General features: G+C 42.3%; 1 protein-coding gene across 1 annotated transcript in view; it reads right to left on the bottom strand.

Annotated features, from left to right (window-relative positions):
- The window catches only part of CUBN (cubilin), a 1,583,269-nt gene that overhangs the window by 1,337,551 nt on the left and 218,942 nt on the right, over nucleotides 1–26,776 (bottom strand). Inside the window, exons 14-15 of the mRNA XM_078663578.1 lie at nucleotides 17,593–17,827; nucleotides 14,960–15,141 (exon numbers count right to left, since the gene is read on the bottom strand). Of these exons, the coding sequence (XP_078519704.1) occupies nucleotides 14,960–15,141; nucleotides 17,593–17,827 (417 nt within the window). The remainder of the gene's footprint in view (nucleotides 1–14,959; nucleotides 15,142–17,592; nucleotides 17,828–26,776) is intronic.

Here is a 26,776-nt window from a genome sequence, read left to right as displayed (position 1 = left end):
CACTTATGTTGCTGCTGCTGCCACCCTTCTTTCATCCCGACAATCGGCCCACTTGTCTCTCCCTTCCTTCCTACCTTTTGCAACCCCTGCCCCAACATCTCCCAACACCAGACACCAACTACCAGCACCTTCCCCTGCTGCACCTCAACCACTCAAAGCCCGCTCTGGACAGACCACCCCTATCCTCCTACGAGTATTGAATAGAACTGTCCTCTGTTCAACAAACTCCTTTCTTTGTTCTCACACCTCTCTTGAAGAATGGATATCCTCACATTAGCTCTATTCCAGCTTAGTGACTCTCTGTCTTCCCATCACTCCTTCCCCCATTAACCCAGATATGGCATCCCCCACACCCTTCTAGCATACCTAGGAACATATGCCTACTCAAATGGACACATGCACCCCAAGAAAACTCAGAAATACTTCATCTCCTAAAGAGTTATGCAGCTTCAAATTCTGCTACCTCCTCCTTCCATCTTACTACAGGGGTCTGGCAGATTTCCACCATCATCTCTAGGCACATTAAAACTCACACACACCATCCCAGTGCACGCTCAACTCCTCTTAACTTGATACAAATCCCAACTACCCTCCTGGAATATCCAAGTCAGAAAGACAACCTCTCCCTGAACTGCATCCTTTACAGTTGGTGATCTGCAGTCAAACACTGTTCAGAGTTATTAGCCTTGATCCTGACCCATAATCTTGACATCTTGATCCTCACAGAAACGTGTCTCAATGTGTTACCTAGCCATGCTCTAGAATTACTTCTTCCTCCGAACTAATCTATTTTGCGATGTGACCAGGAAGATTGAAATGGTGGAGGCCTCGCACTCATTCACCTATACTTTCTCAGAATCTGAACCCTCCCAATAACTCACTTTCAGTCTTCTGAATGGACATCAGTAGAACTGTCCTCATCTACTACCTCCAAACTCAGATTATATGTGATTGATCACCCACAGAGACAAAACAACACCATCAAGGAATACATGGATTTCTTCACCTGGCAATTTATCAGCTCTGACAACAATAACTTCCTTGGTGACTTCAACATCCACTGGGGAGATTTGAGCAACAGCTGTATAGGCACGTTTACCTCCTTTCTCAATACCAACAATGTCCAACAACACTGCCATAAACCTACATACCACAAAGACACCATTCCGGATCTGATAATTTCCAATTCCTCCTACCTGAAGACATATTACCCCATCCCAGTTTACTATTTTGATCACATGCAGATCCCAATCTCTCTAACTGGCTTTTACACCAAAACATACAGGCAACCCAAGAAAGAGAAAATATGGTTTAGAGACACATCCAGCCTTGACACAGAGGCTATGGCCATCAGGCCCGGACTGGCCGTTGCGGGCACCGGGCAATCCCCCGGTGCGCCGCAAGGGTGGGGGCCGGTTTTGGGCTCTTGGGGGCTGGTTTTGTTACAGGGCTGTTTATGCAGCATAGCTACAAAATAGGCCCTGCAACAAAATCGGCCGAAAACCGGCCCCGGCAGAGAGCTCAGACCTCCCCCCGGGGGCCGGCCGAGCTCTTTGCCGGGCCGGTTTTGGTTCCCAGTCCGGCCCTGATGGCCATCATGGCCTTTCTCTCCCTAAATGTGTTTACACCTAATCTTGACATAAACAAGGCCACCGACCAGTACAACTCCTGTATGGAATCCTTTACTGACAAATGTACAGCCCTGAACTGCATATTATCCAGACCAAAACCCTCTTGGCCCTGGTTCTCAAAAGAGTTTTATAAAAAACAAAAGTTTATCTGAAAATGTGTTAAACAAGCGCCATCTCACCTGAGTATGACTAAGCTTTGCAAAGCAAGAAAACGAAACAAAGAAAAAATTCTCAGATTTAAATCCTCCCATATCAGGGACCTCATGAATTGTGCAACAAATATACCAAAGCACCTGTTAGGGCTATACACTGTTTACTAACCCCTTTATCATTTCGGCTCTTAAGCCATCTGTTGCCCGTTGCAATAACGTTGTGGATTTCTTTGATAAAAATATTAGAGACATCAATATCTTGCTTCCAATCAACGACTCCCTTGAAACGATTCAGTCTCTACTATGCAAAGCACTACAATCATTGTCATCCTTCTCTCCAGGCTCTGAGCAGGACCTGCAATGCACTATCTCCAAATTAAAACCCTCAAACCATCACCCGGATACAATTTCTTTTTTTTGCAGAGTTTTATATAGCGCGAACTAGACCCGAACAGAATCAGGTATCAGAGCGCTTTACATATTTTTCAGTTACATTACATGAGGACACACTTTCATTTTGCTCTACATATATAAAAAACTGTGGGCATCATAATTGATTAAGTCAATAATCATAATTAATAGGTTTAGGACCATTGTTTTTTCTATATCACTATATACCCAGGTCCATACCTTATGGGTCACCCCATTTTTCTTAATGGTTACCTTTGTGCAGCATGACTGCGAGGGTTGTTGTCATTGTTGTTTTTGTTAAAATGTATGTATTTTGTCATTAGTGTTTGGTCAAAAGTATATAACATCTGTAGAATACCAGACTATGTCTGAAAAGGAGACCCTTACATATAGCGAAGACTACATTAACAAACTCCTAGAAGAAGAGGGAGGGGGAACTCTCATAGCTGGCAGTACAGTTACTAATGACCTGTCTTTAAATGGAAAAATCTCTAAACTAGAGAGACTTGAGAAAATGCTAATAAGAACAAGGCTTCACGGTCATACTCTTGCCAAATATCTCCACTCAAACGTAATCCCCATTGGTCTCCAGGTACGAAACGAACCTGCCATCTTCTTTGAAAATCCAAAATTTAAAGAAAACTTCAGCTTCGTGTCCAACACCTGTTCCAGACACTGGATGGTGTTGGGCATAGAGACTGCAGTGGAAGAAGTGGAGAGACTGACAAAAGAAATAGCGGATTTACGGAAGGAGATCATTGACGATAAGGCCCTTGTTAATGCCAAGGAAGCTTTAGAAAGGCTAGAGAAAACTATAAAGGATTTTGATATTTACACACAAGGTACGAAATTTGAAAAAGTTGCTAAAGACATAAAAGCGTACGACAAAAAGACTACGTACCCTTACCTTCAAGAGGGATATTTTGAAAAAGATCAACGAGGTGGTTGGTCGAGTAGGGGTAGAGGTGGTTACAAGAGGTATAACACCCTCTCTGGATCCTCTGTGAGCAGTGGCTCAGATAGTGATTCAGAACGCCCTAGTACAAGTACTGGTTCATCGATCAACAACAACCCCCCCCAAAATTATTCAGAACAACAGCCTTTTTTAGAAGAGGACCAATGGTGGGGTTAATCTACGAGAGGCCGCCCCTGGGGGAGATCCAGGGGATCGAGAACGCGCCCTTGGAACAGGGGAACAGGCCGTGGGAGAAAACAAACTCACTTCCAACAGAACTCCCATGGGGAAATCAATACGAGACGCCAGCAATACAAATGGTGAGAAATGTACCAGACAACCCCATAATCAATATATCCAACTATCAACTGTCCCCGATAGAACAACAAATTCTGTCCAAAGGACTGTCTTTTGTCCCTACCACCATACCAAATGACTTTAACATCAGAATTGAATTACAACAATTCTTTCGCAAAATTCGTCTTAAACACTATTTCCAAAAGATCCCTTACAATCCAGTGTTCTCGGGAAGTGGTTTACGACCACCTTCTAGGTTTAACCCCCCGACACACTCGATTGATAATAAGATATTGGCCTATGAACAAGTGGTGTTAAGGGATGTTGATGAAACATTGGCTACCCGACAATATGTTCCATACAACATAAGCCGTGATGAAAAGACTGCACTACAATCTTTAAAGAATAACAGCAACATCGTTATTAAGCCCGCCGATAAAGGCGGGGCTATTGTTGTTCAAAACCTGGAGAAATATAAAACTGAAATCCTTTCTCAATTGGAAAAACCGGGTAACTATGTACACTTGAAAAAAGATCCTACCAAAACCATCAGTGAATCAATTCAGAAACTAACCAAAGGAGCTTTAGAACAGGGTATCATCAATAAACATGAGTATCATTTTCTAAATAACAAGAACCCAAGAACGCCGACAATCTACACCCTCCCCAAGGTGCATAAAAGATTAGAAGACCCCCCGGGAAGACCAATAATTTCTGGGTGTGGGTCATTATTGGAACCCTTGTGTAAATACGTGGATGTATTTTTAAAGCCTATAGCCATTGCAACTCCAACATATGTTCGAGACACCACAAACACAATTAAATTAGTGGAGGTTTTTCAATATGATTGTAATACGTGTATATTAGCCGCGATGGATATCGCATCTTTATACACTAATATTCCCCAAAATGATGCATTGACCTGCATAGAACGTGTACTCAACATGAGACCTGCACCACATAGAGTACCGACAGAATTTATCATCCAACTCCTAAAAATTGCTATGACCAAGAATTTTTTTGTATTTCAAGATGAATATTATATTCAAACAAATGGAGTAGCGATGGGGGCAAGCTTTGCCCCCAATCTGGCTATTATTTACATGAGTTAATACGAGAACAAATACATTCTAAGTCAATATAATCCTTACCGCAATAATATTTTACTGTGGGTAAGGTATATTGACGATGTTCTCTTGATTTGGCAAGGAAGGCAGTCTGAACTTACAGATTTTCACGGCTGGGTCAATACCTGTTCAAAGGATATACAATTCACTCTGGAATCAAACGCGATGTCCATTAATATTTTGGACTTACAAATCAAAACCGAGGAAGGAAGATTATATACTATCTTATACAGAAAGAGTAGCGAAAGAAACACCCTCCTCAGGTACACCAGCCATCATCCACGCAACCTCAGGGATAACTTGCCCTTTGGACAATTCCTGAGGTTGCGGCGGAACTGTTTTAAGAAGGATGATTACCTAGAGGAATCGGCAACTCTGATGTCGAGATTGGGTAAACGCGGGTATCCCACTCGACTTCTTAAAAAGGCCAGAAAACGGGCATGGCATAATCACCGAGAGCACTTACTTTGCATTAACCCAAAACCAAAGGAAGAAAGGTTGGTCTGTGTGACAACGTTTAATACGAAAAGCAATGCTATTAAAAAATGTGTGAACCGTCATTGGCATCTGATCAGCGGCAAACAGGGCGGGATTCCACCACCATTACACGCTTTCCGTAAAGGGATGAATATCCGTGATCACCTAGTCAAATCTTTGTTACCCAAAAAACAGCCTTTGAGTCAATCCACATTGTGGGGTGCACCAACAGTTAACGGCCACAGAAAATGTGGATCTTGTAAAGTCTGCCCCCTTACAATAGAAGGTAACATGTTTAATCACAATGAGCAGATATATAAACTCACAAAACATACCAACTGCAATACCTCATGGGTAATTTATGCAATCATGTTCCCATGTGGTTTTCTGTATGTGGGACAGACCACACAGAAAATAAAATGCCGGATCTAGCAACACATGAGCCGGATACGTTGTAAAGTCCGGGGGGCCCCATTAGTGGATCACTTCAGTAGATTTGAACACCCAGAAAACAGCTTGAGGTGGTGGGTCATCGAAAAAATAACAGCAAACCCACGAGTAGGTGATCTACATAGCATCCTGAATAGAAGGGAGTGTAAGTGGATATATACTTTAAATACGGTCAATAAGGGGCTCAATGAACTTGAGGAGATGAATAAACAAGTGGCACTGTTGGGAATATGAATACCCTAGACTAAACATATCAGTAGTTGTGTTGGTGTTAAAAGAACGGCTGCCTTGAATTTGTCTTATGTGATTATAGCAATGCTATGAAAATTATGTATCGAGCGCTGATTGTATCCACCTTAACATGTGAATGTTAATCACTAAGAAATATATTCATCATTATATCTATGTATAGTTATATATATGCATGACTGTATCAATCATATGGAAGCAAATGTAAATTTAGTGCCATCATATCTGTGTATATTTGCATAATTGTATGATCCTCCAAATGCACTGATACCTGTTTAGACTTTATAAGAGATTGCCTTAATGTTCTGGAAAACACATGCACCAAACATATGTAATATTGCTGAGAATTTTTTGAAAAAATCCCTTACCAACTCTATATGTATAAGTGTGCCCTTTGTCTACCCTATTCCAACTGTAATGGAACAATCCCAGAGAAGCAGCTGTATACCCACGGGGGTCATAACTGAAGGAGGTTTCCAAATTTAGGACGACCACTGTGTTTGTTACACCAATTGGTATATCTTTAACCTGTTTCTTTTTCCAAATATTTTTTCCACCTTATGTGGTTGGATATACAGGCATAGTAATCAATATGGCTTGTCTAAGGCACGTTGGATGCATGCTCCAATAACGGAATAAGAATTGTCCATCTTTTATGTCTATTACGAAGTTGATTATCGAACCCTTGGACACATAATCGTTTTGTCACTAATCTAGGTCCGCGTTACCTTAGATATAACACTGGGCGAATATGAGTTAACCCCGGGATTTTAATGTAACCCCTTTTTCTTTTCTTTAAAAAATCACCAAAATATTTTCAATCGCGATAATAAGTGCTTCAAATATACCAATAAATAGGTTACTAGCACTAACACGAGTTATTTAAGATAAACCGGCTCGGGTGTTTACATATTTGCAATATAACTCGGTTACGTGATTTCTAGAACACAAGAGCCAGTCCTCTCTCTATGCCTAATCGGAAGACGTGGGCTGGGTACAATTGAACGCGGAAATGCGGTTGCATTACCGGCGGCGTCCTCGCACACACTGAGGCTTGGCTGTACATACCGGCTGAAAAATCGGCAAGAAGGTAAGCCCCTGAACTATTGTGTGTGATTAATTTTACACATAAGCTCTGGAAAGGATTTCGCTGCTGCAATTAAATCGAGCGATATTCCTTCATTTAAATTAAGTGAGACTATATAATTCTGTCTCCTTTACAGCTACCTGACCTCAACATGAGTAGGAGCCCTATTTAAATCAAGGCCTGTTTATCTATACGCCTCGGAACCGCGTTAAGAAGGTAATTGGGTGCACTGACCGATTTTAAACGAATTTTTGCTGTATAATAAATTATATTATATTTTAAGTGAGACCCTATTGTGTCTCCATATACAGCTCCTTGATATTATCAACAGGAGCCCCTCAAATAAGAATTCGATCTAACGACAATTATACCAAGGTAAATCTTTGGAATTAGCTATTACCTTTATGCTTCATCTAGGGTGAATTGTATACTCATACTACCATACATTTTTTGTAGATTACTCCGCCATGATGCATACATGAGGTATTGTGCCCTCTCAACATAAGTGAGGAGAGAATCCTATATTAAGGTAAACAATTCCTTCTTTAACACTGATAATGGTTAGAGAATTGCCAACTACTAGACCTAGATAAATTCTAGGTTTCATTTGTTTTACAGGAGATTTGATGGGAAGTTGTAAGAAACGAGACCCGACCCATTTATGGGTTATGTTTTTATTTTAATTAATCTCACCACGGTTAGTAATCTTCAACTCTATTTTTCATAGGGATATTATTATCCCTTGGTTGCCCCTGTCTGTTTTTCCAGTCCTGATGAAGACTCGCAATCCCCAGGTCCAAATCACCGTTTGGACATAAGACGAGTCGAAACGTCGACGCTACCTTCATATAACCTTGGACCAACTATTTAAAAACTTTGTATATAGTGCAAAAACCCTAGGACTTATATGTCTGGATGCAATAATGTTTTGATTACAAAAAGTTAAAAAAGGTTTGGCCAGGTACTCAATACGGCAAATTATAGGTCCGGTATTGCTTGTCAAATAATGTGAATATTTTCTGACCACTATTGTGAATTTTCCTTTCTGTTTATCTGTCTCACACTCCTGATCACGCTTTTCTTTGCATGCTCTTTTTGGGACACCACTCTGTTTTTATCTATTCTGAAATGATATATTGTGTATAAAATGAACTGCCAAAAAATGAAAAACGAAAATTAAAAGTATTTTCTTTAACCGTGGTGTAGGTTTATCTCGTGGTACTAAGCAACTTGAGTACAATAGAGCAGACTGGCTGTGGTTGCTCTACATATATAAAAAACGGTGGGCATCATAATTGATTAAGTCAATAATCATAATTAATAGGTTTAGGACCATTGTTTTTTCTATATCACTATATACCCAGGTCCATACCTTAAGGGTCACCCCATTTTTCTTAATGGTTACACTTTCATTTTAGGCACAGGGAGATTAAGTGATTTGCCCAGAAACACAGGAGTTTTTGGCGTCATTACCGAGACTTGAACCCAGATCCCCAGGTCCGAGGTTGAGCGCCCTAGCCGTTAGGCCAACTCCCAGGCTCTTTCATCAAATCTCTTGCCACACACTCACTCTCCATATGGACCATCATGGTCAATTCCTCTCTCAAACAGGGCCTCTTCCCAAAACAACCTCTTGATCCAGTGAACCTGAACAACTACCTCCCAGTCTCCACATTCCCATTTTTAGGCAAAGTAATCGAAAGTTGCAAGGAGTCCCAACTAGCCTCACACATTTAACCAGAGAACCTCCTAGATACTCTCCAAGTTTCCGCCAGGGTCACAATACAGAAACTGTGATTCTCTGAATAGTCAATGGCGCCCTTAAAATCCTCAACTCTGGCAATTACTGCCTCCAGGTCCTCCAGGATTTATCCACCACATTCAACACTGTCAACCATCTTAACTTCCTTCTTAATCTTCAACTATGCATGTGATTTGGAGGCACTGTCCTCAACTGGTTCTCCTCTTGCCCATCCATCAGCTCCCAAATTGTGAAAATGGCCAACTTGTTCTCAAGACCACTCAGCGTTCACCAAGGGGTCCCTCAAGGTTCGATCCTCTTCCCCAACCCTCTTCAGCCTCTACCTAAAACCACAATATGTGATTCTCAGAAAATATGGGGTTCTTTCCACCTCAAAACCAACGATACCCACATATATTTGAAAATCTCATCCCGGGAGGACATTGCCCTGCTTTCAAATGCACTCTCAAAGATTTAAAATTGGATGTCCAACCATCATGTAAAACTCAAACCAACTAAAACAGAATGTATTTTCACCTCCAAAAGCAAAAACTCAAGTACAAGAATGGATGGCCAACTTTCCTGTGTTCAATGGCTGCCCCGCCATTGTCACATGTGCCAGATCACCTGGCATCTCCCTTCGTAATAGCCTTAATCTTTACAGCCACAAAGCAGCCACAGCCAACATCTCACGTCATCAACTTAGGCAGCTTTGGGGTATCAGACAATTGATTCTGGATCAAGACCTCAAAACAGTGGTGCAGTCTCTTGTTGTCTCTAGACCGGACTATGGAATTGCTCTTCTCTCAGGCATTCCCAAAGTTCACCTAGGCCCACTGAGAGCAGCACTACATGCTACAGCATGCTTCATCTTAGGTATGAAGAAATTTGACCATATTTCCCCTGCCCTTCTAACCCTCCAATGGCTCCCCACTGAAGTGTGGGCCCAATTCAAAATCACTTTCATTACTTACAAAGCACTGCACTCTTCCTCAGCTCTCTATCTAAATGAGAAACTCAAAATCTCCGGAGCAAATAGAGGTTCCAGAAATGCTCCTGGAACCACGCACCTTCAGTCGAAAACAATACATGAACCAGTCTTTTACTGGTAGTACCACTAGAATCTGGAACTCTCTGCCTCCCTCACTCCGTCCACCCACCTGCCTAGCAAGCTTCAACAAGCATTTACAATGCAATGGTTTTGCCTTTGTTAAAGTTAGAGCTATTGGCATTGCTCTTGACATTATTTTTATTTCTGGTTTTTTTTAACATAAATAAATGGCATTGTCATTTACAATCCCACTAGCTTTATCTCTCGCAAATGACACACACAAACACACACAGAGCCCCCCACACACACAGCCACACAGAGCCCTCCACACAACCACACAGAGCCTTCCACACACACCCACACAGCACAAGCAGGCAACAGGGGCACACGGAGGCACCCTGCATAAAAATATAAACTTGGCTGAAAACCTTCAACCACCCCCTTTTGGGGACTATATCCTGCACTCTTACAGTGCATAATCATCTCCATCCTATCTACTCATCCCACCAACCATATTCATGACCTTACACAACCCCCACTATTGATCACACCCAACGCCTATTAATCTAATCTACCACTAGGAAACAGGACCAAATGCATAAAAGTAATTCCTTGGGAGCACAATACTAATGCCAGTAACCAAAAATAAACACACCAAAGATGATGGGAGGAATGCTTGCATCCCAATCTATCGTTCCTTCTTTGCTCATCATGCCATTTCATTTTGGACTCAGCTATATGTAAATCAGTAAGAACAGTCCAGCCTGAACTGCCAGGACGGGTACTCCCCGAACTGGAAAAGAAGCAACGCAAGACCAGCTGTGCCCTGATTCGATCTGAAAAGGGACTCACTTCTTGTACAACAATGGTGGTGCAGCATCTCCTGTCTTTATACAATTAAATTCTCAATAGCCGCCTACGTGTTTACTAGTTGAAAGAGACTATGGCTCATGGTGGCAAACAAGCAGTGAAGGAGTACTAGGTGTTGTAAGACACCCTTGGTTGATCGGGTCTTGCGATTTGGGTATAACTTGGAGGATGCTGCAAATTGCTAATGAGACAAGTTGCTATTTTATGGCTCATCATCAAACATTGACCATCTTGTAAAAATATAATCATGAGAAGTTATTTCATGTTCTCTGCTCTGAATGGCCCACTCTGTCGAAGCAACATGATTGTACCTGGTACCCACTGTGATTGATTCCAGTTCGTGAAACTGAGGGTTCTGGGGTGGCTTTCAAATATGCAAACTAGATGAGTAGGTTGTGTGACAGGAGATAGAATATGTGCAATTTATTCTTTTTAGATGCCCAACGATCAAAGTTAATGTGACCAATCAAGAGAGAGGGATTTGCAGACACAGGAGAAAATACATAGTGTGATTACGAGGGTTGTTGACGACTAGATCTGTTATCGATTGATTATTTTAAATTTTAAATATTATTGTAGGTTTTCAAGTGTATATTTATGAAGAAATGTACAGTATGTTAACTAAAATAAAGAAGTAAATAAAGCACTCCCTGTACAAGAAACCTAAATCTTGAACTATGAGTCAACTTGATTCTGTTTCATCCATATATAGATCAAATCCCTTAAGCAGACCGACCGATTTCTCCACGCTCTTCTCATCTTGGTACATTTACCAGCAGAGCATTGATGCATCGGTGAAGAGTGCTGCAGGCTGGAGTGCAGAATGTCATTAAAACCTACCACAGAACCAAGCAGCCTTCAGCAAAATACAAATGCTTGTTGGGAGATTTACAACTTCCTTCTTGCTCCTTTTCCTTGTCTTGTTCTCTGTGTCTATCTCTGTCTATTTTGCTCTCACTCTTTCTCTCTGAATTTTCCGCATTATCTATCTATCTATCTATCTATCTTCCTATCTATCTATCTATCTATCTATCTATCTATCTATCTATCTATCTATCTATCTATCTATCTATCGATCTATCTATTGATCGATCTAGCTACCTGACATTCATTCTTTCTCTTTTTCAGTCCGTCTCAGTCTGTCTCTCTTCCCCCTCCTTCTACCTCTCCCACCCATTCGCGTTTTCTTTTTGTTCCTTATACCTCTCTCTCTCTCTCTCTCTCCTTCTCATTCTTCTTCTCCCTTTCTCTCTCCTCCCTCTTTCTACCTCTCTCTGTGTTTCTCTTTAACAGGACCCTCTCTTGATCTGTATCTATCATTCTTCCTTTCTTTTTTCTCTCTGACATTCTTTCTTTAACCCTGCTCTAACACTCCCTCACTCACCTACTCACCTCTTTGTCCCCTTCTCTCTTTTTTTGTTGCAGTTTTATATAGTGCGAACTCGACCAGAAGGTATTGGAGAGCTTTACATGAGCACCAGTTACCTTACACAAGGACGCATTCATTTTAGGTAGGCAAGTTGAGATTAAGTGATGTGCCCAGAATCACTGGAGGTTGAGCCGAAGCCGAGACACGAATCTGGTTTACCGGCGCCAAAATCGCCAGGTCTGGCCATTAGGCCACATCCTCTCGATATTTATTTTCCCTTTCTGTCTCGTTTCTCTCCGCTCTCTTTCTTTCCCTCATTATTTCTCTCACATGCACCACTTATCTTGATCCCTCCTCTTGCTTCTTTTCTGTCCTCTCACTTACACACCCCTCCCTTTCACTTTATGTCTCGCCATCTTTGTCTTTCTTGTCTCTCACTCAATCTCTATCTCTCTCTCTCTCTGCCTTTCTCCTGCTGTCCCTCTTTTTTCTCTCTCCCTCCCTCGCCCTCTCTCTCGTTGTGACGTGTCAGATACACTGCTCCCCAGGCGGGACCTCAGACACCCGTCTAAGGCTGTCAGATGCCACAGCTGTTATTCCTGACAGTGGCTTTTAGCAAACACAGCCAGGGACCTCAGCCCAGTCAGCGGAAAACAAGACAAACATTGTAAAGAAAACAATAATGACAACAATAGGGAATGCCATGTCACATTGTCATGGTAACTGTTTGCATTCATTCTGCTGCTTAGCTCCTCGTGCACAGCCGGTGCATTGCTAATTGTGAGGAACGAGCCTAGGTCATTTGAGAGGAAATATGGCATTCCTTCGCCTTATCCCACTAATAGATTGTGCTAGATACACCAGGTGCTCTAATTCATGACAGACCACCAGGCCCTCTCACGTGTATGCTTATAAAGAGCCTAGTTTATAATAGGACGCCTCGCAGCGCTGTACATTGTATGCCTGGATCTAACTTGGCCTTCTTCACTGGATACAGAATGATTTAGGGGTTCTTTCTGTTATGCACTATGTAAAGCGTTTAGGATGACACCCGTGATTTACACCTGCCTCTCCCCTATCAGGCGTAGGCCCTACTAAGAGCCTCGTTAGATCTGCCTCGGTATTTTGGTGCGGTAATACCGCACCTGGTAAATACAGATATTATGGGTGTCCTATTACCCAGGGGTGGGTTTAACGTATTCTGGTTTCTGCGCCTCCTATTTAGGAATACTGCGGGAATACACTGTACTTTCGCTCTTACCAAGTGTGCTATCTCGGAATGTGAGTATTGTGCCCATACAAATGCTGGCAGAGCAGCAGCAGGGCCCAGCAGAGCAGGGCGGGGGGCAGCAGGGGCTCGCAGAGGTGTTTCCTGGGGCAGCCGCCCAGGTCCACCATGGTGCGGCTCTGAGCCCCAAGCCTCTGGTGGTGGTGCTGCTGCGCTCGGTAAACCATTTAACTTACCGGGCACTCTGGTGGGGGCTCCTTGCGACGGCGGCAATCTCCTGGGCACTTCTCCGGTCTCCCTCTTCAGCATGGGAGACCGGCAACGTCCTCCGCTTCTCCCGGGGCTCCCTCCAGGCCACGGGAGCCCCGCGTGGGCCGCCATACTTCTTCTCCTCCTGGGCTGCCGTCTTCCTTCTTCCCCCGGGCTGGGGGGGGTGGGAGGGGGGGCGGGCACTTCCGGCCGGCCGCGCTAGGATTGGCCAGCCGGCTAGTCACTTCCGGGTCGCCGCGGGCAGCGCGGCGGCCCGTCTCTAGCTCAGGCAGGCGGGCGGCGAAGTTTCCCGATGGATGCGCCGCTCTCAGGGCGAGCCTCCGATGGTGGCGAAGCTGCGGCCAATCGCAGCGCGGCTCCAGCGATGACGTGGCGGCTCAATAACCACTCCTAGCGCGGCGGCACTGAGGGGGCTCGACCGCCTCAGCCAATGGGAGGGCAGCCTCCTTCGTTCTTGCTCTCCGCGGCCCCGGCGAGATCCTCAAGTTATTCTCGGCCCCGGGCAGCGGCGGCAATCAGGGAGGCAGCGTTTGCACCGTAGTAGGAGGCGGCCGAGCGCTCGGGGTGCCACTAGTGCCTTACCAGATTTAGGGGCGTTCCCGAGAATCGGCTTTCGGCTGACGTAGCGTGACGTCGGCAAAAGCCAAAGAATCTCGGGAACGCCCCCGAATCTGGTCCGGCATTGACGGACAGGCCCCTCGTCCAATGGCTAGGCTCCATTTATGGAGCCAGCCAATGAATGACGAGGGCCGACCCAAACCCACACTACAGTTCTCATTAGGTTTTCGCCTGCACGAAAAAGATGCGCAGAGCGCATCTTTTCGCCAGGCAAAACCTAAAAAGGACCTCAAGCTCCTCCTATTTGGCAGACATTTTGGTTAATTGGCCCTTGACCAGACTTAAGCACTTTCTCCACTGCGCCCTGAACTGAATTTGTGTAACTGTGTATGTCCTCTGCCAAATTGTTGTGTCGGTCTCTTGTGGTAACTTTTGTACACATTCATTGATGTAAACGTCTGTGTTTAACTGCTATTATGGTAACCCGCTGGAACCCTGATGCATTCGGGCAATGTCCGAGCAATATAAATCTGAAAATAAATATATTTAGAAAGTTTACCCTGGGCGAGGATGCTACAAAATCTAAGATCTCTTCACACTAAAATGTAATGACCCACAAAATGACACCTACAATGCTGAAGATATCCAACTATTCAAACATGCCCTCACATCCCCAGGCAGGGGGAATATTGTTTCACAACTACACTGCTGAGTAACCCAAGGCAGATCAGTAGTCCACGGCCAAATGTAGACTGCTCTTTGGCCTGCCGTGGTTAGCAAAGGTTCTTGGGACAGTTACATGTATAAACTCCAACATCCCTGGAAGATAATATTTTACATTCTGTCTCTCTGTGTGAATTTGATGAGTGATTGCTGCTATTTTGCTACTGATACTGTTTGCATACGTCATAGTACATTAAAGTTATAGATTTCAGATGACCATGCTATCAAATCGAAAAAAACTTGACATGAAGATATTTCAACAAACATAAACACATTCTCAATGCTACCATGTTCATAATGTTATGCACGTTACCTGCAAATAATCATAGTTGCAGCTGTCGTGGTGTTCAATGTTCAGTGTTCCAAAGGCAAATGTGATGATAAGTCCAGGATTGGTTGAAATAGTCCAGTAGCAATCCCGGTTAGGGGGATAATTACCAGGATATCCTGGAGAACTAATAGAGCCATGGGTATTGATCAGGGCACCTCCACATTCTGAAACAGAAACACAAAAAGATTAAGGCTTTGTAACAGCCAGCAATTCTGCCCCCACTGGGTTCTGCCGCTCTACCTTATATCTCCCACTAGGCAGCCAGCATTGTAAATACATTTAAAATCATAGATGACTTTTGGAGAACAGTAAAATGCATTCCAATTGCTTATATTCAGGTCTGGCTTCACTTGGAGATTAAAAGGAAGGAGTGGCTTCTGTAATAAATAGTTATAAGCATGGTGTGTTATGGAGTCTAGGAACAGCAAGTGTCTGTCATTTATTACATCTCTAGTTTGTCCTTTACTCATATCATTGTTGTGTGTTACGAAAGACATTCTACCCTCACAGTGAACATTATGTGATGGCCAATGGCGAACCTCCATGTGTGTAAATCACACCAGTGCCTGGCTCAAAGATGGGTGAATGTTTATTAATTGATTCACAATCTTTTCTGATTCATGTGCGAATTTATCCTGGTTGGTGCTTCTAATGCATTTTTTTTTAAATCACACTTTGCAGTGTGTGTGGGGTACTTAGAGGTTCTGAATTATCTCTCTTTGTGTTCAGGTTGCTGAATGTGTAATGCTAGAGTATTAAAACTTCAGGCAGTATCTAATGTGCTACCAGTGACGTGTGGACGTGGTGTTATCACAGAGCGGACACCAGTCTTGCAGCTGCCTTTCATACCAAGTGTGCTGCTCTTAAGTCTGCTTCGTCCAATCCATTTACCAATGAGGTGCAATAGGACACCACACCTAAGACAAAGGATGGGAGATGATTTACGAGTGCTAGGTGGGTAGCAAGGCTTTGCTCTTGTTTAGAAGATTATGTGTTTTGTTGCGACAGCTCATGACATCTTAGTGTGAGGCCTATTTTGCACATAGTCGTCGTTCCAAGACAAAGGGGTAGCACATGTATAGATGCCATGGGCCTTATTTATGAAGGCCTTGCGCCGCCGGTGCACCACTTTTAAAATTGGGAAAAGTGACGCACTGGCGGCGCAAGGCCTTCATAAATAAGCCCCCATGCTTCCAGGCATCAGAGCAATACGTCAGTGTCATTGGATGGACATAATCACTAGTTGGCTTTTCATTTTAGAGGCTTCTGAAAACCCTGGCTAGCCACTGCATATCCTTGTTACAACGATAACCTTCTATTGAAACCTTAACGATTTTCCTAGAAGCAAACATACAACCGGACCTTCTCAGGAATGGCCCCCAGGATATGGAACACCTTGCCTCCTGACACGAGACTGAACCCCTCCACGACATTTAAAAAAAAAAAGTGAAAGCAATCCTTTTGGCGAAAATTCATTTGAACAATTTTTACATCCATGTATATATGTGCTTTTCTATATTAGCTACCATTTCTGTATTTATCTAACTCACAGTATTTTTATGCTTAGGTCTACCACCTTTATCTGCCCTGTAAAGCGCTCTGATACTGGCAAGGGTCTTGTTCGCGCTATACAAAACACTCAAAATGAAAAATGGAATGAAATGATTATTAGATACAACTGTTATTCACATACCTGATGTACCAGAAGCCCTGTGCACTTCAAGTGCAGAGATACAAATAGTGCAGATAAAAGGGTATAGGATTTTGATGATCTGTATATTGTCTTCAAGGAAGGAGTGGACACCAGGGTAGGGAAGGGTAGGGAAGACCTTGATAGACAGTTGCATTATTTGAGATTTAGCGTGGCTACCGTGGCATTATTTGAGATTTAGCGTGGCTACCGTGAGATGCGAGTTAAGCTAAGACAGGGAGGAAGATGGTTTTATAACGGGGAAGGGGCCAGACAGCAGAATGCAGGGGACCAGGGGATGTATTTAGGAGTAATCGTTTCTGTTGTGCTCCTGCTTTTTTCTTAGTTTGCCAAGAAATATAAGATTTGTTACAGGACAAACGTTATTAACTTCAAATTGTTTCAATGTGATTTTTTTGTGACACTTGTTTACGCAGAGAACCAAATGGACATGGGTTATTTTAGGAATGTACTGAATCTTTATTAATGGTTGGACATGGACCAATTGTGACTCACAAAGATCTGAGTGATCAAAAGTTTGTGTTATGGGGAAAAGGTCATGAAAAGCGAGGCTGGGACAAGAGATTTCGTTGTTAGTTTGTTGGTTGAATTGTTGGAGTCTTGTTCATATCTTGGTGATGGTATTTTGTTTGACGAGCTTTGCATATGGCAGATCATGATCAGCAGGCAACCGCAGAGCCTTGAGTGGGGCAACATGTGTGTCAAAATGCTTATACATATATTTCAGCAATCCTATAGCCTCTTCTTCCTATTCTTACCCTACTGTATCATTTCATTTTTGCTTTTAAGTGTGTAACAAATCTTTGAGACAGCCCTGTAGCTGTGAGTACTGAAACAATCATGATACAGTGCATAACATAGCATCATTTTATCCACGTCATCTATGAACTGTATGAAAACTCACCCGGGTCCCGAGTCTCCCACACCACTGTAAAGCCTCCATGGCTAATGGAGTGGTCCGACACAAACAAGAAATACAGCGAATTGTGACTGCTGAAGAGCTGCGCAGGAGCAGATGTCCCGCAGTATTTTCCCAGCATGAAGGCTGACGACGATTCTCCATCATGTACTTGGAGGTAGTCAAAGCTGCACCTTGCACCGCCCTCCATTTCGAAGTATGGGAAAGTAACACGTAGAATCTACAACAGTAAAGAGGCATACAAAGAGATTGAGTCTAGTTGGTTTACATGTTGAAGTGTGTAAACCCACTTTACAGCCTCCCTCTGTGTATGTTCTTTAAATGTATTAAAGTTTAGAACATTTGGCCCCTGAAAATGTAAATAAGGCTTTCAAAACTTTACGTTCATCTAAAAAAAAAAAAAATGATACCTGTGAATGAATTTTCTTTTCTTTTTTAGATAGTTGAATAACACTAAGAATTTGTTTCTTGCATAAAAAGAGGACTAAAAACCTGTCATCGCTTTCTAACTGGTCTTTAAATAAACCCTTCATTATTAATCAGCCAATCAGTGGTTTGTGTCAATTGGTTTGCTGCCTTCACTTCATATCAATTTACTCATAAAAAGAATATACCCTGTGGCGACTAGAAAAGTAATGAAAAGTGATTAGCCACTGAAACTCTTAGGCCCTCTTTATGAGTTTGCTGGAGGTTCATCTTTTGAGGACTATTTCTACAGCAAAATCCAACTGATCTGCTGTCCCTTAACCTGAGATTATCAGGCTCAAAAACCCAAGGCCCTGTTTCGCTGGTTACAGATCTGCAACTGTGACCCATACGCTGGAGATAGATCCCGACCCCTCCTGCTCCCAACTGAACCAAGAAGGGAGCAAAAACACTTCACTACAACTGTGGGGAGCTCTGCTGAGCCCTCTTGTTGTCTCCAACTCATTCTCTCCAGCCTCCAAGCTGGAGCATCCCCACTCCAACTGCAATGTATTACCTATTCAAAGCAGATGGCAAATGTCAGCAGACAAGTGCATGTTATTAAGACATGCAATGAATGGCATGTGGAAAGAACCTGGTATTCCTGAGTGAACATGCTATTCTTAATTCTGGCTGAATGATTTCGGATGCCTATTTTTGGTATGGAAATAGACAGGAGCGTGGCTTGGGCAATGATGAGATTTCAGGGTGAAAATATCACAATTCCAATGGAAAACGGCAATAGGCTGCATGGTGAATGGATGAGATGGCCAGGATGGACTATTCTCTAAGGAGCAGGGTCAATACTGATTTGCATTAGGTGGGGATCTGGGGTTGATTTCAAGTTTGGCGGCCAGGGAACTCCATTGCAATGGTGTCAGAGTACTATGTCCGCTAAACGGAAGGTCCACCCACCTCAAGCTAGAGGCCTAATTTAAATCTCAGAAGATGGGTTACTTCACCACAACAGACAGGATATTCATCACCATTGTAATGGAGTAACCCATCCGGCGGGATCTAAATCAGGCCAAAAAATGGGTAGTCAGCACGTTTTACACTGGTAGAGTAAAATATACTGCCTTGGTGTTAAACATCCTCAAACAGTGTAGAGGCCAGGGAAGTAAGCAGTCAATTTGTCCATCCAGGTTAGAGTGAACAGTTTGATGGGTTTTTTTAATTGTCCGTTATGGTCAGATTAGAAAAATTACCCCCACACCATGGGAGATGACTCCCATGGTGTGAGGGTCATTTGTTTCGTATTTTTCTAAAACAGGCTCCTGATTCAGGAGTTTGTTTGAACAAAAAAAGATCTTTGGAAAAGTGAGACGCCCGACCATCATGTTTGACGTAGCGATCCATCAAACATTTCCTACATTGAAAGCAACTGCCATGACAGCAGTTCCTGCCAATGTATAGCGATGTCAGTGGGGCAGGCGGACATCTCTGCTGAGTAAAGTCCTCCTCCACTCTTTCTGCCTTTTCTCCATCTACCAAATCCTAAATCAAGCCCTCTGTCTAGAGTAGCACAGTGACGAAAAAACAAGATTTGGAATGCCACCTCAAGTGACTGCCAAAGGTTAGACTATTTCTAAGCATTTGTCCCACCTTTTAGATGTTTGATTGCCAGTAGCATGTATAGAAACTTGGGACTGGAGCAGCTCTCCAAGACTACTACTGCCAATGTTTGTGTAATCTGAACATTATTTAATTTTCACCCATTCAAGGAATTCTTATATGGGTTCAGAGCTACTACTTTCTTGGTAAACTGTTCACTAGATATGGTTGATTCTAATTTAAGCAATAAACAAGTTAAAATCTCTTAGTTAAATCGTGATGATGAATAAAACTAACACAGACATAGCAGACCCGACTCAGGGCCCCAAGATCCACCTGCTATGCCAATAATGCATTCATTTGTGTTGTGTCACACCCATAACACACCACCCAGAGGCTACACCCCTGGGGATGGAGGCTAGAATCAGACATTCCATGTCCTAAGTATCCTCACAGCAAATCACTGGTACCTCTTGACAAGGACCTTAGAGTGGTACTATGAAATAGATTTAAAGATTTCATTTTTTTGGCAGACGTGTGAGAAAATTGGTTTTAGGTTGAGTAGGATGTTAACCCTGCTCAAGCAACAGCCACAGTCCCTGTCAGACAGAATTATAAAAGTCATTAAATTAAGCTGTGCTTAAACCTCTGGTAGATTGGCACAAAAGCAGCCAGGCTTAATTTAGAGGCAATGTGTAAAGTATTTATGCAGCACACATACAGGAATAAAGTGAAAACACAACACAAGAAAAATACCACAATAATTTAGAAAAATAGAGTACATTTCAATAAATTATTTGAAACCAAACAACAAAAATCTAATTAATAAAACTGGAATTATGAACTTTTAAAGTTTAAGTAAACATCTAGTGCCTAAAAGATCAAAGGGCCAAACATGGACATCAAGTCATGCAAGACTGGGTCAACGTTGGTTGAACCGCAATGAAGTGTGAGTCCGATACAAGAAGTGGAATGGATGCAGTCGGCGTTTGACAAATATCTACGACTACAATGGAGTGCGAGTCGGATACAGGAAGTGGATTGGACGCAGTCAGCGATCAGCTTTGGACTTAGAAGAAATCTCAAAAAAATGTCTGAGAAGGTAAAAGTTCAACAGGGCAAGGCTTCAGTCATTGTCCGAGCAGGAGGCGTCGTTAACGGGAGTCGCTGCATGAACTCTCAGTGAGGATTTCGATGTTTGGACCGAATATCTTTTTTGGAAGTTGAAAATCTCCAGCAGGACAAGGCTGTAGCTGACGAGGGCTCCACAATGCAGGATACCCCTTCTGCGAAAGACACTCAAACAGGATTTCCTGCTGCGGAGATGAATGTAACGGGAGCTCTTCCGAAGTAAGGCCAACAAGCGATGGAACTTGGGCGGATAGCTGAGCAGGTTGGTTCTGGTCTCCTTTCAGTTTTCAGAGCAGTTTTTAGCCAAAAATGTCTAAGTCCCAAATGTTAGGTTTTGGATATCTAAGCAAAGGGTCCAAACTGGAGGGACACCACTTGGAAGGTCAGGACTCACTCAGGCTGGGTCCATGTGTGGGTCACGAAGGTTGGAGCCTTTTCTGTACCTGAGGCTCTGATCCAGAGGCCAGCCAAGTAGCCCTTGGAGTCACTCTGGTAGTCCTGGGTTCAAGCAGTGGAACATGGCTCAAGCAGTAGGGTAGACCTCTAAGGGGTCAAGGCAGGCTACAGGCTGCAGAACAACCCTTCCAGGTGCAGCAAAGCTGTCCTCTGAAATACACAGACGGCCAATTCAGGAGGCAGCACTCTGAATGACAGAAAGTAAACTGAAGAATGGGTTTGCAGGTCCAATTTTATACATGGTGCCTTCTTTCAAGTAGGAGAAGTTTCTAGAGAATTCCTGTTGAAGTGCTTGAGTTTCCTACCTCCCTTACCTTGGCTCTAGCCTGACTGCATGATCAATGAAGGGGCATCATGTCCTTTGTGTGAAGGAAGGCAACACCCTATTGATTTACAAGTGGGGCTATGCCAGCTCCGCTCGCCCATCCTGCCAGTGATGGCTCATCAATGCACACCTAATCCCTCTATTGAGTGGCAGTCTGGGTGGAATATACAAAGACTAATTGCACAAAACACCGAGTCATGTGACCCAGGAACAGGCTGCAGGCACCAAATTGTTAGGGCAGAAAATGCCAACTTTCTAAGAAAGGAATTTTCACAATTGTAACTTAAAATTTAACTTTAACATTAGAGGATTTTAAATTACAATTCCTCAGACACCAAAAATGAAATCCTTATTTCCTCCCAATCAAAGAATACCACTTATTGAATGTATTAAGTCAACACAATGTTATCCTATGGGTGAGATAACAAATGCAGGAGTATTTCTTTTTTTACTACCAGAGCATGTAAACGTTAAAAGTTAATGTTCATCATTTTATTCATACTGCATCCTGACCAATGGGTTACATAGGGTCTAACTTGGGGTGACTTATACGCAGTAAAAGGGCAGTTTAAGGCTTGTTAATATAGCCTAGTCAAATTGCCAGTTTAATACTGCATAGAGTCTGCAATGGCAGGCCTGGGACATTTTAAGGAGCTACTTAGGAGGGGGCACAATAAATGCTGCAGGCCCACTAAAAGCAGTTAATTTACATGTCCTGGGTATATGGCATACCACTTTTACTAAGGACTTAAAAGTAAATTAATCATGCCAATCAGGTGTAAGTCAATTTTAACATGGGAGTAAGCACAAGAACTTTAGCACTGGTTAGCAGTGGTATATTGTACAGAGTCCTAAAGCCAACAAAAATGAATTCAGAAAAATAGGAGAATGAAGCCAGCAAGGTTTGGGGGTTGACCACCATAAGGCTGGCAAGACCATTTTCCATATAAATATTGGATAAGGTGGTATTACTGTTACAGATGGAGGTTGATAAACTCCTTGCACAGGAGCAGGTAATAATGACCCCCACTTCACGCAGAAAGTTGGGTCTCCATTATGGTCAGACACCGAACGCAGGTGAGTTACATACAACTGGTATCGTTCACATGGCACGCGTGACAGCGCTTGCTTCTACAGCTGTACTGGAGGTAAAAGTTTGGGTACCATATATTTCCCGTGGCCATCTTGGGGAGGGTGGCTTTCATCTGTATATGCCTAATTCTTCCTGTTTCGCAAGTGTTTAACATGTCAGAGTTGCAGAAGGATTTGACCCTATGAGTGTGGGCTGGAACAGAGAGTGAAGAACCCATCTACCTCCCACTGCCAGCTTAGGAAGGGTGGCCATCCTCAACACGGTCCTGACTATAACTATTTAATAATGTTTAGAAAATGGTGGAGTACTGGAAAGGCAACTCACTGATTCTTTTTTTTACAAAAGGTTGCCCTCCAGGTGAATTGATAAAGAAAGTACTGTGAGAGAAGGCTTTGCTCAGTTAAGATACCCGTGATCTTCCCCCCACGACACGGAACACCAGCTACTAGGGAAACAACATCATCTAGCCTACCTTGTTCCCTAGATGGCTCTAACTATAAGTGGTGGATTGATTGGAGGAATTGCAAGATATAGTGTGCTTAACATATTCTTTTTGGCTATTTTCAATGGTGGACCTATAGATCCCTTTATTATGATATTGGATGGCATTTTCCTGAGGTGATTCATTATGACGACTCATCAAATGGATGTCCAGTGTGAAAATCCAGTAGACTTCTGCATTTTCTTATCTCTACTGGATCCACTCCTTGACTCTGATCTTCTCGAGGATCAGCTATCTGATTTCCTTCATTGACTTTCAATGTTTTTATTGCTGAGCTGTGTTCTGTAAGCCGAGTAGAGAGACTGCGTGCAGTCCATGCCTCTACAGCATGAACCCAATGGTTGCAGAGGTCTAAGACTTCTGATTTAGGGCACATGTATCGGTTACCTTCAGTTTTGGCCTTCTGGTCAAGATCTGCTACATAATACACATCTTTACTGCGAAACAACACAGATAAGAAGTGTCTGGCTTGGCAGCTGTCCATGAGAAATTAAGGTAAAAAGTCTGACCTAAAGCACATAAGAACTGAGGTGGTCCTATCACTAAACATTGATGTGCTGAGAAATAGCAATTAATGAATAGAAGGTCACATTTTTGGCAGGCAAAGCCCCCATGAGGAAAAAGTGTGTAGGGGAAAATAAGACTTTCCTGAATGGTGAAAGGTCCTGCACTTGAAAACCTCGAAACAAGAAGGCAATATGCATGTACTAACATTTTAGTGCCTCGTCAATGGTAAGTAATGCATTATAAGTTCAATTACAACGCATTAACTTTTTGAAAAGGTGGTTATCTTACTTCCCTGGAAATGTCACCACCATAGCTAATAGACAGTAAGAAAAAAGTATACAAACTAGGCTCTGTTTAAGTAAAAACTACCGGCACAGGCAGATATTTACATAGGGTAGGCGATATATTCCGATCTGTTGGTGAAATTCTTGGAAATTTTGGCCACTCCTGTTACGCTTGTAACCCAGCGTTCTAGACAAATTCGGCCTGGTGGGGGAGTTTTTTCTCACGTGCAGCTTGCAAACAGTAAGTTGATGAGCACGAGTGAGATTTGGCATTCCCTGGCACGAACTTCAGTCAGCAGGAAGGCACCCGTGGAGATTTCTCCAGCACGAGTGGTCACAGAAAATATACTCAAGTGGCATCAAAATAAACTCGAGAAGCTGTTCCTTCTAGCATGCCACGAGCTCTGGGCAAATAATCACAGTGCACGTAGGCAACGTGCCCCCCACATAATTCTGCTGAATCTCATGGAGGTTTTTTGTAACTCTGCAGAATTCCATGGAGTGAAACTGTGCGAGTTCTGCCCAGGCCTAATATTCACATCTCTGCCTGTGCATACTTTATGGGGTTTCTATTGACAGAAGTGAGCCTGAAAAGCTTTACCAGCTGAAGATTTCCAAGAGTAATTCTGGGAATGCCATGCAGCATCTCAAGGACGCAGAATTCTGCATAGTTGTAATACATTTCAAGATTTGAACACAAGCACTGTATGAGAAAAACTAGTCAAGTTTCCTGTAAACTTGTTGATTGTTATTCCATTTCGCCTTAGACAGAAGGACTCTATTAAACTGGAATATTGTCTCCCTCCCTGCATCAGAGAGGAAAGCCAATTGGCTCAGGAAATAAGGTCTATTTTGTAGATGATGATAGAAACAGAGTTCATTGCAATCCTGTGTAGCTAGTGTGGGTTTTACATCTGAAGAAGGGGGGAGAGTTTGAGAGCAAAAATCATATATTTTTCCTGTTAAATTACCCTGGAGTGACCTCGCAAGTGAATAACCAGTGTTCTGAGAGAAAACATCCACTTTGCGTTTTATATACATATATATATATATATATATATGTATATATGGTCTAAGAGTAGTCAAGTAGTCATATATATGTAATGGCAGATTTGCTGGGCACTAAATAAACATCACTTGATTGGCACCAAGAATCTGGGGTCCGCTTTTCGTCCTTTTGTCCGTAAGAGGCTACTGTTGGCAGTGAATTTTGAATATATATATATATATATATATATATATATATATATTTATTTATTATTTGACTACTTGACTGCTACTCTCGAAATAAAGTAGTAAAACATGCACTTTTCCTGAAGCCAATGAGAAAAGTGTTCTTTAGTTTCGAATGGGAAAATGATCCAACGCGTTTTGGCTAAGTCAGTGCTGGTAAGCAAAAAATACTTTCACAATGAACATACTACTCTTAGAACATTCATGAGAGCACCCGACACACTCATATACATATCTATTTCCTACAGTTGGGGCAACTAATGTCGGCTCGCTAGCATATCTGTGTAGGAATTAACAAAAAAAAAGCATTTTTCAAAAGAGTTCTTCTTGAAACGACAAGCTCAAATTCATTATTATACTATGTAATGAATTTTCTGACACATAACAGAATTCGGAACCACATTTCCCAACAAGCCTTGACACACTTGGGGGGGAGCTGGGTAATATAAACAAAGTAGAGAAAGAACTGTGTATTATGCATGACCAAGACCACAACAGTCAAAACGCAGCTGTGGTTTTTGCTTTCATTTATATAAATTAAAGAATACTACTGTTTTCAACTTGCTTTGGTACAGAACATAGTATATATATTCACTGAAAAAAACAAAGTTTAAAGTGACGTCATAGTTGGATACGGTAATAGGTTCTCCCTTCATGTTTAAATACTATGTAAAATTCAATGAAAAAACAAAGGTTTTTATATATACAAGCCCACGTTTCCAAAGGAAATTGATGTTTTGGTTTGCTAATAACTTTTGTGCAGTTTGACAAATCCTTGCCATGCACTGCTAAATGTCTTATATATTACATAACTGATAAGTCATTCAATTATATCTTTAATAAAATCACTACAACATCTGAAATAGCCACATTGATAACAACATTGTGCATGGTAGCAGAGCAAGTTATACTCACTTTAGGGCATGAGTTTTTGTTACTTGAGATAACTATAACTGGTGATTTATAGAGGTTTATTTGCTTAAAATTGTATGTTTTTACTAGCATTCTCACCTAACTATAATGTCCCTTTAACCTTTGGTATTTTTAGTGAAAACATAGATAGATAGATAGATAGATAGATAGATAGATAGATAGATAGATAGATAGATAGATAGATAGATAGATAGATAGATAGACATTACAATGAGTGTATGATGTCATCAGTGTTGTCATCAATGCTGTAATTTGAGATGTAATCATTGATGTTATCAATTATGTCATTTAACATGTCACGAGTGATGTAATATGTGAGATTATAGACTGTGCATAGGGGCAAGGTATGATAAGCTCAGTAAACTATACCTGGTGAAATATATATATATATTTTTTAAAACAATAGTTTTTATATTATAACAATGAGAGTTTTGGGGGAGTTGGCAGAATGCCTTACCCCCTTGGAATCTTTGGGTGGGTGGTAGTGTCCTGGAGCGAAGGGTGTCAGGTTTGTCTTAGGGGCGTTGGACAGGGTTACATGAGCTCTTAGGGACTAGACATTTAGGTTTGTGTTCCATTTTAGATTTGGGGATACCCCGACTGACACGGAGAGTTGTCAGATTTTCCTGGTTAGTATCTTTAGTGATTTTTGTCTTTACGTGCTGTGGTTTAGAATGACCCTCGAG

The sequence above is a fragment of the Lissotriton helveticus genome, chromosome 10, assembly GCF_964261635.1.
Source record: "Lissotriton helveticus chromosome 10, aLisHel1.1, whole genome shotgun sequence".
NCBI lineage: Eukaryota > Metazoa > Chordata > Amphibia > Caudata > Salamandridae > Lissotriton > Lissotriton helveticus.
This window is presented reverse-complemented; position numbering and strand designations above follow the sequence as displayed.